This window comes from Calonectris borealis, chromosome Z, assembly GCF_964195595.1.
Source record: "Calonectris borealis chromosome Z, bCalBor7.hap1.2, whole genome shotgun sequence".
Lineage (NCBI taxonomy): Eukaryota > Metazoa > Chordata > Aves > Procellariiformes > Procellariidae > Calonectris > Calonectris borealis.
This window is the reverse complement of record NC_134352.1, coordinates 61,596,414-61,612,048: the sequence shown is the minus strand read 5'-3', so window position 1 is coordinate 61,612,048 and position 15,635 is coordinate 61,596,414. Positions and strand designations below refer to the sequence as shown.

General features: G+C 37.5%; 1 protein-coding gene across 5 annotated transcripts in view; it reads right to left on the bottom strand.

Moving 5' to 3' along the window:
- The window catches only part of JMY (junction mediating and regulatory protein, p53 cofactor), a 73,257-nt gene that overhangs the window by 47,314 nt on the left and 10,308 nt on the right, over positions 1 to 15,635 (bottom strand). For all 5 annotated transcript variants that reach the window (XR_012670976.1, XR_012670977.1, XR_012670978.1 and 2 more), the window contains exon 2: positions 3,509 to 3,682. Coding sequence is in view for 1 of the 5 variants with exons in the window: in XM_075137336.1 (XP_074993437.1) it covers positions 3,509 to 3,682 (174 nt within the window). In the remaining 4 variants the exon portion in view is untranslated. The remainder of the gene's footprint in view (positions 1 to 3,508; positions 3,683 to 15,635) is intronic.

Here is a 15,635-nt window from a genome sequence, read left to right as displayed (position 1 = left end):
CATACTTGTCTTCCAGATTTTTGGAAAAACATGCAGAAAGCCCAAAACATATAATAAAGCATTTGAATATCAAGCTTCACTTGCCTGATGCCTATGTTACATTTGAAAGTCTGAAATCAGAAGAAATGGATGAGTAACCCAAACAGTGAAATTAACATGCAAAAACTCACTGGTTGAAAGTCTTTACATATTATTACATCTAAACCAGCAACAGTCCAGAAATAATGAAATTTAAAAATGCCTAGACAAATTCAGCACAGCTTTTATGTGTATATAAATTATAATATTGTCTTCAATTCCTTTATTATACCTTCTCCAGCATTCAGTTACAGTTCTGTTTGGCTGGCTTATCAATACAACTTTTCACACCTACCTTACAAAATATGGTCATACTAGACACACAGAGTCCAGTAAGCATATCTTACATATTGATCTTGAAATGAGTACAGACTTGCTTCTTTGATGAGCATTTCTCAGTTTGATAATACCATTCATTACAAATTGGCTTTTATTTGTGTGTCCCCCATAAAGGCCTTGCGGCAAGCAGGATTATTACTACATCATATATATTAAAAAACCTAAGTCCCAAACACTGCTGTCCTTGCACTGGCCAATTTTTTCTAGAATGCATGGTATCTGGTAAGCATTTTGCCATGCTTAGAGGGAGGTCCCCAAGGATTTGAGCAGCACTTACAAATATTAAGCATTCCTACAAACAAAACTAGGTTTCTGAAGCTGGGAGCCCCCAAAATGAGAAACATATCACTACTGAATGCATTGTTCTAGGGTCAGATGAGTAGTCCATATTTAGACAGACATTTCGGCAGAAGTCAGTTTTCCAGAGTGACATTCCATTTCATAATAAGCCATCCTTTTCTTCTTCCATAGTCTTGTACCTTTTTCATTATGTTTTCCAAATTCAGCAACATGTAAGTGCTTCACAATACAGCTTTGATTTCTCACCCATACTAAACGATCCATCCTTCACACTAAATGAGGCAAATACACCTGAAAAACTAGCATACCATCAAGTTAAAATATAAAAACAAAAAAGAGAAAAAAAGAAGACTGCTGTCATGTCTATCATGGACAACACTAATCTGCATTTTCAAGCCTTTAAATGTTTTAACTTTTTTTATGAACTTTTGTTCTGGGTTGTTCTGGTTTGTTTTTGGTTTTTTTCCCCAAAAAAGGAATCTGCAGAGAATACAGCTGTCCTACTCTAATAAGCCTCCGCTGAGTGGACAGAATTTCGTGTTTGTTTCTCCCTTCCCTCCTGTAGGTTTGTCTCTTGCTAAAAATTTCAGAGCAACGGCAGAAATTTAACATCCATGATATATATTCCCATTTTTATGTCTTGGTCCAAAAGGAGAAGACACTAAACACTCTTCTCAAAGATTACAGGCAAAGCAATTAATTTCCTCCTAAACTCATTCTGAAAACTGACAAAATGAAACTGATTAAAATACTTATTAAAAAACCCAAATTCTTAAAAAACAAATTAAAATAACTTCCCCACAAATAAAAAACAGATACCCAATAGCGAAAAGGTCTAAATATGTTAAATAAAGTAATTACAGAAGGCATATGCAATCTTGACTAAATACTGGTATTTGTATTCAAGCTTAATTATCCTTGTAATTTATTTTTTCATTTTAGTAACACATTCTGCAGGTTCTTCCTTCCTTACCCTGCCCTACATCCAAACTTCATCCTTCTCCTGATCACTCTTTACATGTGAACGGTATTGTATGTTCACAACTCCCATTTTACTGAGGTAGTAAGCATCAGAAATACTTCTGTTATGCACGAAAATGGAGCTAACTCCAGCCGTAAGGGTTTATAGAAACCTAAGGATCTTTGTTCCATTATTAAGCCTGCCAGAAAAACATATGCAGCAAACTAACACAAACCATTTCATGCACAACTTCTATTTATAAAGTAATTCTTCTACCCTAGCTACCCAGCGTAATATATATTTTGTCATCATAGATACAAGTACTGCTTTCTCTCAAACAATGAAATGAAAAACAAGAGATGGCATCTTTCTCAACCACATAATACAGATGACCAAGTTTTATAACTCAGAAATTGCCAAGTTAGGAAGAGAATTTAATGTACATTAGATGCAACTATATGAAATAATCAACCACAGAACATGCCTCTGAAGTTTACCAAGGTTATTCTCTCAGGAAAAATAGAAAATGAGATATGTTAAAACTGGAATTCAAGAGATCATTGAGGTTAAAAAAAAATCCAAAACAAAACACAACTCTTAATTCATACTCCCTACTCTACATAATATTTATTTTTTCTTGTTTGACAAAAGAACAAAAAAAATCCTACAAATTCGAATAAAATGGGAACTATTTCATCATGTTTTGAAGAAGGTTTTTTATTAAATGTACTGTTCATAATCTTCAAACATTTTCAATACATCTGAAAAAAATATTCATGCCAATTCTCTATGCACCAACATTTATCATTCAGGGGAAAAAAGGCACTTTTAGTTCACATATCTTCATGTTATCTCACTGAGTTAGTTTCAGATTGCTGAACTTTCTGAAAAATTACTTTATGGACACAGCAATAGCTCAAAATAAAACTGGTTTTGGAATCATACATCCTCTTGCCTGCTTCCCTCATTCTATACTCAAAACCAGGGAAAAACACTTTATTTTTAAATTGAAATCAGTAAAAAATAATGTTGGTTAATTGAACAAGGTGCCAAGCTGAGATAAATTGACATTTGCAATACAGATTAAATGAAACAAACCCATGTTACAACACATGTATTAGAAGAATCAGAAGGCTACATTCTTAATAATCTGCATAGGAACTAATGATTTTATCAGAAGTACTTCTGAGATGCAATAAAGATGACATTTGTTATTTTTGGTTAAGTATTTAAAACTAGAATTATTTTTAAATAAAACAAACATATGCATTAAAAAATAGTTTTACCAAAATGTAGTATTCTTCAGCCGGCTATACTTTTTTAGCTCTTAGGAAAATATACTGTTAAAGTGTTACAACAAATTATATACTTCTAATACGCTTCCACGTTTAAGTGTTTCACAACATTAGATGAGAAGCTGCTGACTTCTCATGGTTTATCAGATGATCTCAGCGAACTAAAATGAAAAGTAACTTCCTGTATAATCTTTTAAAAGAATTAACAATAGCATAAATACTGTACATATGTCTCCTTCTATTTTATATATTAGTCAGTATTCCCAGTAATCACAAAATTGTAAGTTTCATGTATTAAATTCAGCCATGAATTTGAACAGTCAAACACAGTACGTTAAACAGGTGATGGTTAGCATCAGAAACATTCTCACTCTTCAAAAGCACTCCTCTGAGTGGAGGAACCAGAAAAATAACATCAACCTCTAGTGGAGAAATCACCACTGCAAATACTGCATAATATAAGTAATAAATAGTAAATACTAACTAAAAAGCATGATTTCCCCATTAATAAGAAGTTCAGTTACCTTTACCATACCTTTATCTGCTGTCTTCTAAGCATCGCAAGTTCCCTCATATCTCGGAATGGCTGCAGTAAGTACTGATAGAGCTCCGTGGTAGCTTCTGCAAGACTACTGTAGGCTTCATCTTCCATTTGATACAGGTCAAGCAGCTCTACCATGCTTTCTGTGTTCTTGTGTTTTTCCAGAAGCTGTAGAAAAAGTGCCCATTTTAGTGAATGTGTTCAAGCATTCCTGCTAAAAGTGATAGTCATTTAAAAACATTTTTTAACCTACCCTCTTGTATTACCTTCCCTCTCCCATAAAATCATCACTCAGACAATCAATCCTAATCCCCACCCACACCTGAATTTAGCCAGTCAAGTATGAGCATGTCTCTGATAACCTTAACTCAAAATGTGCAGCACTCCTATTGATTTTTTCTTTACTTCTCGGGAAGGTAATGAATATGAGCACAAAGACAACACAAAAAGCAACTTAGTACAAGAATCTATAACGTATTAATCAGATATGCTACTTCACACATTTCCCAGTTTCAGGTGTCGGGAGGGGAAGGAGTGATAGGAAAGGACACAAAAGAGAAGTCACATTTTCATCTTTCTCGGTTTTTCGGTGTTTGGGGTTTTTTTGCCTGTCTGTACTTTGGGCCCACACAGCCCCTTTATATCAGTGCAGCTCCAGATATAGACAAGAATCTATATGAAATGAAACAGTGATCTGCATTTTTGGTAATTTTGCCTTCCGGTTTATGACTTTAGCCTAGACAGTTTAGGCATGCAATTTCAAATGCACAAAGTTTCCATTAGATTTTTTTTTAAAAAGGAAATTATCTAAGTATTATAAGCTTTAAAAAATACTTAAAATAAAAAAAAAATTTACATTTTAATTCATACAAGAAAACAGAACATCATCAAAGTCTGTCCATTCCTTCCCTTAGTCCTTATGAAGCTGAAAATTCATGTTTGTACAAATTTGCTACAATGTATGTTTTTAATTTATATGCTTGTTTTGCATCTATTTTGGGCATTTGCCTGGGCAAACCTCACATGCTGCTGGAAATCTTCTCCAATTTCTAAAAAAAAATTCAACTATTTAACAAAAGCTAATCTCATACAGACATGTGGAGTACTTGATGTATTTACAAAGACAAGATTAGATGAAATTAATTCCCTTCTTATGTAATTTTCAAAGTCAAAATCTCTTGTCCTTTATATTATCATCTCACAAGCATACATTCACAGTCCAAATTTATTTAAACTTAACATAGATTAGGAACACATGGAATAAGCACATCGTATCTTCTATCTGTTCATTCAAGTTGGATGCCAAGCCTATGTAAAATATTCTCAGTATACTCAACTACATCAAGTGTTATAAGTGGAAGACAAAATAGAGGGAATTGCAAATTAGAAACTGAAGCTTTGGTCAACAGTCCTTTGGTGTCTGGTTCATTTATATCCAGGGACAGTCAAGAGAAGTCTTGATTACCATACTGTCTTCTCAGTTTGCTTCATTACATTCATATTACTATGCTGTGTTTCAGTTACCTGACCAGCTAAGAAAAATTTTCTCTTTCTTCATAACGTAAAGTTTGCTTCTGAAGGTCCTCCTAACCCCACCTGGGCTTCCTTTGAAGCACTAAAGATCAGCCAAGATTAGAGAGAGGATGCAGAGCAGAATACAGAGAGACTCGTAGTAGCTTTATTTACATGTTCAGCATTAAAATGATGGTCAGATGACAAGCCAGGAAGAGCTTTCCCTCAGCAAGGCTTGGGAGAGATGAAAGGTCTGGGAGAGATGTGACATTCCTCAGCAGCATGAAGCAATTTGTTGTATTACCTAAACAATTTCACGTGGAAAATTGTTCCTATTGCAAGGTCATTTGCTATGCCCTTCTGCCCTGTTCCTGCAGCATGTAATATTTTGTGGCATTTGAGTTCTCACTGAGAGTACTGGGTAGCCGTTTGCAGTCTGTAAAATTGCCATCTTATGAACTTTCAGGGTTAAATACACATAGCCTAAACTGCAATTATAGGACAGAAGTCATCCCAAGATGCTCTTAGATTTGAGTCCTAAGTCGCTATGGATTTCATGCATTTCCAGCCCACTAGCTGTTTTAACCATCTAGTCTATAAAGCCACCTTCTTCCTCAGCTCCTCTTGCTTGTTGCTAGTACCTAAAAATAGAGTTGCCATACTCAAGCCTTCTCCTACTTCCCCCCTGGCATTATCAGAAAACCCTCTTGCAGTCCCAAAGCTGTAATTATCCCTCTGTCAAGATACTGAAAAACCAAACCTTTCTTCTCAAGCCACCCATTGCAGGAAAGGTCTCTATTATTAGCAGCACACTGTAACGTTAATTTCCTTTTAGTTCCTTAGGCTATTAGTATCTTCTTATTAAATAAATTTACACATTTGTTTCATCGTGAAACCCTACTATTCTGCTAGGATACAAATCCCAGAGGGCAACAAAAATTAGAGAAAACTTATCACCATTTAAAGGAGAATCTTAAGTAATCTCATTCCAGTAACAGAACAATACAATGCAGGGTTTTTTTTTCCTTTACAGACCATTCTTAAGGCCTATTTAATAGTTCTGATATTCTAGAAGAGAGTCACAACTTTGCAGAAGTTGGAGTGAAAATACCAGGAAATGAAGGACCATTTCAATTTCATGACCATCAGTACAGTACAAAGACATCTTAAGGACACTAAAAGCAAGTATCTACTTATAATCTGTTGGTTGTTCAGTGAAAATCATGTCCATCACTGGCAACAGTATGGATAAAGTAATGCATTATCATACATTCCTGAACATACAGAAGATACGTAAATGGGCATCGTTTCAAGGTCTTGTTCATGTCCAGTTCTAATTAGGTCTGCTGCTGGGGTTACCCCAATCCTAAACCTAATCCTCAACTGCTTCAGAAATACCAAACCCCCAATAAAAAAATACAAGTAAGACCAGGTTATTCATACAGGATATATATATTCTTAAATTATTAACAGAAGGTAAGCAACCATTCTTCCTTCCTAAGGCAATGATGCACACAGAGTTCACTTCCTGTGCCTAATGAAGACCTTTCTGAATGAAAACGGTGATGAAATTTCATTTGAACTACAGTTGCCAGAAAAGACATAACAAAACATGAAAACTGATTTGGAAACCAAAGAGCATCACCTTATTTGGTTTGGAGCAAACACCAAAGAGCTATTGAATGGGGATATTCTTCAAAACAGGTAGGAAGATTACCAACCTGCGAGCACTGGTTACATACAGCCTCATTACATGCATCCTTCTATTAACTTGTTCTTCTACAGGCTCATTCAGACAGTGTTTTGGGGAAAAACATCTAAACATCAACCTTTTCTACAAAGGTTGTAAACCAACTCAAAAGCACATTGAAATTATTTTGTCCTGTCAGATCAACACCATAAAATTGCTTCCTCAAATTTCACTTGGGTTAAAAGTTACATGAGAGAAAGAAAAAACTGAAGAAGCGTGAAAAAATCCAGTTTTGAAAAAGAAAAACAACACAGAGAATTATGACATGCATTTGAAATTATAATTATGATATGTGCCCAGGTGGCCAAGAAGGCCAATAGCATCCTGGCTTGTATCAGAAATAGTGTGGCCAGCAGGACTAGGGAAGTGATCATTCCCCTGTACTTGGCACCAATAGGGCCGCACCTCAAATACTGTGTCAGTTTTGGGCCCCTCATTACAAAAAAGACACTGAGGTGCTGGAGTGTGTCCAGAGAAGGGCAACGAAGCTGGTGAAAGGTCTAGGCAACAAGTTTTATGAGGAGCGGCTGAGGGAACTGTGGTTGTTTAGCCTGGAGAAAAGGAGCTCAGGGGAGACCTTATTGCTCTCTACAACTACTTGAAAGGAGGTTGTAGCGAGGTGGGTGTTGGTCTCTTCTCCCAAGTAACAACTGATAGTACGAGAGGAAATGGCCTCAAGTTGTGCCAGGGGAGGTTTAGATTGAATATTAGGAAAAATTTCTTCACCGAAAGGGTTGTCAAGCTTTGGAACAGGCTGCCCAGGGAAGTGGTGGAGTCACCATCCCTGAAGATATTTAAAAGAGGTGTAGACATGGTGCTTAGGGACATGGTGTAGTGGTGGACTTGGCAGTGTCGGGTTTGCGGTTGGACTCAATGATCTTAAGAGTCTTTTCTAATCTAAATGATTCTATGATTCTATATACATGGTTTAAAGGAATACAGAACCGTCAGACCACTCTCTCACTTTATGGAACTGATGTGATTACCAACCACCAAGCCTTCCCCTATAGAGTGTGGTATGAAGAGAAGACTCATAGCTTTGATTCTGCTTGTAGACAGGGCCTTGCAAGCCTGATGAAGAGTCCAGGCTGCCTTATGGCCACCAGTCCTAAAGGGGCACTGACACAGGAGACAGATGGTGCTAGAGGACCTCTTCCACTTTCTCTATAAAGCAGTCCAACAGAAGCTTTTCTATTCTGGATCAAAGTCAGCTTAAGCATTTTTTTAGCTGGCAGCCATCCAGACAGTATTCAGACTATCGGATAACAATAACGCTGGGTCTAGCACAGAATCCATTGAATTAATAATGTCATAAGGCCAATCAGGCCCTCCATAGACTCACAGGTAGTTTAACTCTGTACGTTCCAATTTTCAGACAGACAGTACCTAGATGATACGCTGTATTAGAAACGTGAAAATTCAGCTAATACCTTTTAGTAAGACGGAGACATTGGTTAAGCTGGCCGAATGCCTAAACCAACCTAGTACCTTAAACCCATGCAGTTTTCAAGGTGTTGGCATAAAATACATGAACAATTTTTGTGGCATGTTTTATGCCCCACTCATGATTAATTCTCAGCACAGACATTCAGTGTTACTGTTCATTTTCTTCAACAGTCTCAGGATGAATTTTTGACTTTCACAATTTTTTAATTATATTATTTAAAGCAGTGGGTGGAGGAGGGTAGAGTAATATCCTGTACAGGCCTGACTAGCGCTATACCCATTGAATACTGCATTTATTTTAAGAATCATGTTTCACAGATGTTACATTGTTCACAACTAAATGAATCCATATATTTTAGGCAACTATTATGCAGATAGACTCTAACCAGCAGGAAGCATTTTTTTCCAATTTAACAGCACGTATATTTGAACTGTGTAACAAAGACTATTTCTGTCTTCAGTATTTTTTAAAAAATTATTTTGTCTATAAAGCTTTAAAAGTATTACAGCAGACAGTGCAATTATGTGTGGGTTGACCTCAGCTGGGGGCATAACCCAAAGCTTGATTTAATCAGTGAAGAGTCGAGTCTTACATTTCCTTTGCTATTATTCCCAAAACTTTCCCTGTTATTCCTATTTTATTTTGCATATTTTATAAAAACCTTTCAGTATGACACATACCTATTTTTAGCTACACCAGGCCATAAAGATATTTTTCAGTGTCTTCCTAAGCGTCTTCATATTTTTGGAGTAATAGGAATTACAGAATACCTTATTTTCCTATGAATTTAGATTCTCGAAAGCCTGACAGTATTACTTGCCATTTCCAGGACAAATTCTAAAGATTTTTAATTGAAGCGGCGTATTTAAGATCACAGTTAAAAGTAAGGATAGCTGTTTTCAGAGAGAAGTACAGTACTCCAGATAGAATAGTTTTTACATACTCCATTCTTTCCACTGAACAGGAGTCCTAAGAGTAAAATACCAAATCCTCCTGCTGATACCCTTGCAACAGTCTGCCATGAGCTCCAGACAATTTGAGTTCCAAAGAAGTAAGCTCCAGAGTACATAAAACTTAGATGCAAAATTTTAGCAACTGAACTTAAACTGCAATTTCTTGTATCAGAATGTCCTTAGAAATGTTTCTATTCTCTCTCTTTTTAAGCTATCTTTAAGCAAACAAAAGAAATTTTTGTTAAAAGCAAATGCACTCCCACAAGCCCTGGTAATGTGCAGGAGTCTCAACCACATGAAATCTGTACTACTTTTCTCTCTCTTACACGCATGGTCCTATATTTATATGTCACCTGTTGAGATTAAAAGATCAAGCCTTGCCAGGACATTTAGCCTTCCGTTTGCATGATTCCACTGGCATCAACAATTTCTTGCCTTGTAAAAAGACGGTTTGCATTATTGTAGCAGGTGAATGCCCCAGTAACAGACCAAAGCCTGACTCTCCAATACAGATCTATTTTACTGTAGGAATCATTTAAGAGCGCCAGAAATCATCTAAAAGAATACAAAAGATGGATACAGTTGGGATAGCATAAACAAATAAGGTAATACTGCCCAGCATGAGAAGTGCTGGAACCAGCACCACAACTATCTAACCTCTTAAGATAAAAAGAAGATACAAATGAGCGAGTTCCATATTAAGCTTATTTGGAAAACAGTTTATAATTGGTATGTAAAGCAATCAATCACTTACTGAGTCGACAAAAAAGTCAAATTTTTTCAACCACGCTTCTGAAAACAGGGAATTGGAAGTGTATGGCAATGCACTGCAAAGGTTATTGTCTGGGGGGGATTTTCTGAAGGGCTGTTTACAGAAGATTAATTAAAATAATCAAACCAGATGCACACATAAAACACACATAACAAAAAAGTTCAAAGTGTGCAGTTATTCTAAGAAACAAACAGCAAACACACATGCACAGAAAACAAAACCCAAGAAAGATCTTGAGAAGTAAAACACAATGTGTTTAGAACAAAAAGGAACAATTCCATAAGATGTGTCTTCTAGGCCTCTGAAGAGCTGCTTATATCAAGCGAGCCACACTATTCTTCTTTAAACTCTGTTTAAAACGGTCTGTTACCTGCATGCAGAGAGCCTGTGTACCTCAGTACATGTGTGCAGAGAGGTATTGGGTCTAGGTGGCAAGATTTCTGTAGCAGGGGTCTACAAGGGTGGCTTCTGTGAGAAGATGCCAGAAGCTTCCCCCACGTCTGACAAAGCCAATGCCAGCCAGCTCCAACATGGACCCACCGATGGCCAAGGCTGACCCCTTGGTGGTAGCGCTCTGGGATAACGTATTTAAGAAAGGGAAAAAAACTGCTGGGCAACAGCAGCTGGAAGAGAGAGGAGTGAGAATATGTGGGAGAAACAACTCTGCAGACACCAAGGTCAGTGAAGAAGGCGGGGGAGGAGGTGCTCCAGGTGCCGGAGCAGAGATCCCCTTGCAGCCTGTGGTGAAGACCATGGTGAGGCAGGCTGTCCCCCTGCAGCTCATGGAGGTCCATGATGGAGCAGACATCCCCCTGCAGCCCGTGGACGACCTCATGCTGGAGGAGGTGGATGTGCCCTAAAGGAAGCTGTGACCCCACGGAGAGCCCACGCTGGAGCAGGCCGCTGGCAGGACCTGTAGCCCCGTGAAGAAGAGCCCATGTTGGAGCAGGTTTGCTGGCAGGACTTGTGACCCCCTGGGGGACCCACGCTGGAGCAGCCCATTCCTGAAGGACTGCACCCCATGGAAAGGACCCATATTGGAGAAGTTCTTGGAGGTCTGTCTGCCCTGGCTGGGACCCCATGCTGGAGCAGGGGAAGAGTGTGAGGAGCAAGGAGCGGCAGAGACGACATGTTATGGACTGACCAGAACCCCCATTCCCCATCCCCCTGTGCCACTCAGGGGGAGGAGGCAGAGAAATCTGGAGTGAAGTTGTGCCCAGGAAGAAGGGAGGGTGGGGGGAAAGTGTTTTTAAGATTTGGTTTTATTTCTCATTATCCTATTCTGATTTCATTGGTAATAAATTGAATTGATTTTCCCAAGTCAAGTCTGTTCTGCCCATGACAGTAATTGGTGAGTGAGCTCCCTGTTCTTACCTCGACCCACAGCCTTTTGTTATATTTTCTCTCCCCTGTCCAGCTGAGGAGGGGAAGTGATAGAGCAGCTTTGATAGGCACCTGGTGGCCAAGGTCAACCCACTACAAGAAAGCACACCAGAAGGCTAAGACCAGCACACTGCAGATTACCTGGCCTCCTTTCAGTCATATCAGTTATCTTCGTTTATACTTAGGTTAATAGCTCCTAGGACAGTAACAATTACTTTTGTCAAGTTCATTTACACTGCCTACCAAAATGCACCTCATTTCAATATACTACCTGTAAATACAAGTCCGCAGAAAAGGAAAAGAACTGAACTGGTAAGAAAAACTGAAGTAGTATTTTAACATAGTCAAGTGAGCCAAAACATTATTTCCATGTATGCATCATTACTGAACAATGCAACTTCTCTCCTCCCACCCGAACTTCTAAATAGAAATCTCAGCAGAGCTGTATGTGTATATATAACTTGTTGGAATATCTCAAGGCTCAGGCTTAAAGCTGCCAACTCTGACAACAATGTATGGCACACCAGATCTCTTCTGAAAGCTCAAGAGGGAGATGTCAACAATTAAAAACTATGCATCTTCTTTTCTGTAAACAAGACAAACATGTGGAACATCGTCATAAAAGATGATGGTACTTGTCTGATCACCGTATATTACTGTGTGATGTGGCTGTGCCACTCCTGAGTTACACTATCATGCCAAATGAGTGCCTATAAAAACCAGGTATTTGTTTGAATTTAGTATATTACTTAGAATAGCACAACCACAAACAAGCTACAGAAACCATAGCAAACAAGGGCTAATTGCATAGGAGTGCTCATTGTACAGGACTGTTAGGCTTTCTTCTGCTGTTAGTAACACAGAAATAAGTATTTACATTGTAATGTAATTTGATGAATAAAATACATCTGTTTACTGCATTTCAAAGTTATTATGGCACTCTGAGACTCCTTCCCTTTGGAAAAGGGCAAAATAACTAAAAGATAAAGTCACTAATGAATCACTGATCAGTTGGAACATGGTAACTCTGAACAAAAAGACTTTTAGGCAACACCTCACCCTGAAGGTTTGGCAAAGAGCTTCTTTTACACATGTCCTAATGAGCTCTAAGTAATTTTTTTCTGCAGGAGTCCAATCGGAAAAAAACCCAAACCCAGAAGACTGAGAACATACATTACATAAGTGTTCACGCTGTGCAATAAAATACATTAACTTTTGGTCCACAGACCCTCTTCTTCTGTGCTTCTGAACTATGCTATTAGTCAGGAAAACGTATTCAAGAACCTCAAAACTGACAACTGTCTAAACAAACTAATATTTGCATACAATGAATACATTTACTTAGCAGGTATTACAATGGTACTCTTAAAACCCTTCTTTGTGTAAGGTTTGCAATGTCAGCACACATACTCTGCCAAAGAGCAAATGTCCTTTTACGAAAACAAAGGTGAAAATTTGATGCAAACAGAAAAAATTTAAGATGTCTGATCAATTTCACTTTGAAGTCAGCTCATGGGAATCATATCAGCAGCACTGAATTAGTAGTCTTAGCAGTTCTACAATGAATTTGGCATGGTAGCAGATATTCCCAAACGTCTGATAAATCTGATGTTAGACTTTTAAAAATCTAATTCAAAATGGGTAAAACATTATGACAATACCAGATTCAAAGCACTGGTACAGGTGAATTTACTTGTCAAAGCTGAGCTGAGCTGAGCTAATGGCTCGCTCCTACCGAAAGGAGATCCCACTTCCCATCCCCTCTTCCCTCTCTTCCAATTCCACCCCAATTCCTTGCTCCTTCTGCTCTCAGGTGCCCTCGTCCTTCACTGCACTGGCTTTGGTATTTCTCAGACCCTTCAGCAAACTAACTGAGCATCTGGCAGAAAGCTATTTCTGTAGGTTCCCTTGGATTAATTTACTGAGTTGAATCAGTGCACCACCAGGACAGAGAAGCGCAACGGTAAGGAACACAAAGCTGAAGGGGGGAGGACAGAAAGCAGTAGGACCCCTCCCTTTTTCAGCATTAGCAAGCTGATGATCCACTTCTTCAGCTCCCTTCAACAATGCAGCTGATGAACCACTTTTGAAGCCTGGAGGACAGCTGACAGTTAACTCAAATGGCCCTCTGTGTGATTTCTCAAGGCTGGTATAGTTCAACCCTGTTTCAACCTTTACAGCACCTTATAGAATGATGAAATCATGGAAAAGCAGGTCTAAGAAGGAAATACCATTATGCATGACTAAATGCAATTTTTAAAGTTTCTAAGCTAAAATAATGGGGTTTTTTATTTAAAAGTTCAATACAACCAAAAAAGCCCAATAAAAAGAACACATTTACAGCCCACTAATACTAACAAAAGGCTAAATAAGATATCAAGAAACTCCTGAAATCCCACGTCATGCACACTATTTTTCCTCTTCCTCTAACAGCAAATATGATGTAAATAACAAGCTATAAATCACTTTCGTAACAGCACATTTCAGACAAAAGCAATTTATATTAGTATCAGGCGAACACAGACTTGTGTTCTATGGTGTTACCTGTTTGGGTTGGTTTTGTTCCCATTTTCATGGAGAAATAAAGAGGAAAGAATACGCAGTTTAAGTGTTATGGAGAAATAAAATCCATGCATGATAAAGCAGCATGATAAAACACAGTTGAAATAACAGATACCATTCACCTATTAATTCAACTCTTCCAGAACAGCTGGAAGTAGTATTGGGATTTTGGAAGTATTGGAAGTAGTTTGGGATTTTTTAAACTCCTCCCACATATGGATTTTTTGCTGAATTATACTACTCTGAAGTGACAAAATGGTACAATTTAGAATTCTGACATCTGATGATTATAAACAAATATCACATTACTGACGGCTGAAGAATTTGGGCTCTGAAGCCACAGTGCTATTTGTAGAAAAACTAGAAACTCTCAGAAACGTCTAAAACTGATCTACAGATTTTCTCCCTCAAAAGTTTCACAACTGAATTAATACATTTGTTTCTTTTTCTTTTTTTAAATTTCCTTAAAACAGATATAAAGTACACAGTGTTATTTAAAGTTTGGTTTGTTTTTTTTTTAAAAAAAAAAAGCCCTAATCAAAATTAGTTCTATTTTAAGCATGGGGTTCAACTAGAAACTCAGAGAGGTTCCTTCTAACATAATAATCTATGATTCTAAGTTATTGAAAAATCTTTTACAATATGCTCTCCCTAAAGTAGCTCAAAACAAGTAATGATGCAATGCTGTTATGTGAAAAGTTGTGCTACTACTAATTTTAGATGACCCACATAAATTGTCTGCAAGTCATCACAAACAAATGCTAATTGATTATTTAAACAACATTTCTCAAAGGAAAAAACACCGCCCAGTTCCCTCAATATCACAGCATTTTTTCCAAAAGAAGGTCACATAAACATTTGTCTACAAATGCATTTTGGAAAGTACTGTAACAGTAGCATAAAACAAACAAAAATTTCCATTACCATTTAAGACAACAGAGGTACTCAATTTACTTTCAGAAAAAGTAAAAAAGATTGCTGAATGACTGGAAGTGTTTTATAACACCTTTCCAGGAGCAATTCGTTGACAAAAAAAGTCCGCTAAGCAGTAAAATTTTTCTGAATAGGTAGTTTGTCTGCCCCATACATAACAAAAAAAAAAAAAATCCATACATTTGATAACTTTTACTATATAAATACCACAAACAGAAAAGAATAGATAGAAAGGAAACCCAGAGATAGGGTCTTACCAATAGAAGTTTTTTTACTGAAAACAACCTCTGCCAAAATGTTTGCAACTGGTGAGCGGAGTCATAGGCAAATACACCGCTAGCGTTCTATTTACATCTACTCTGAATGGCTCCAGATGATGATTTTAGAAAAAACTAGCTTGCCAGGGAAGTTCTCTGCACATCAAAACACCTTTCTGCCTATGAGCAGAAGAGTTAATCCAAAAGTAAAATCCAAACTGCACAAATAAGTCTCTAATAATGTTACTAATAATAATGGACACAGTTGACAAGCAAGAGCTAGTAAACAAGGAGACATTTGTGGAGACATTTCAAGTTAACATCTACCACTGTCTGTTAAAATTCTTCATGAAGTTTTCAGACAAACTAATAATGGTTTGGTTTATATCTCAGGCCCAAATTCTTCAGAAAATGGAAATTGGGCAAGTCTCAACAACAAACTAATTAAAACAAAAACACATTTCCCTTATTAATTTATATAGCTTATGACTGGAAGATATTATGAGATCATCCAATCTCCTGCCCAACAAATTTGGACTATTTTCTTTGTTT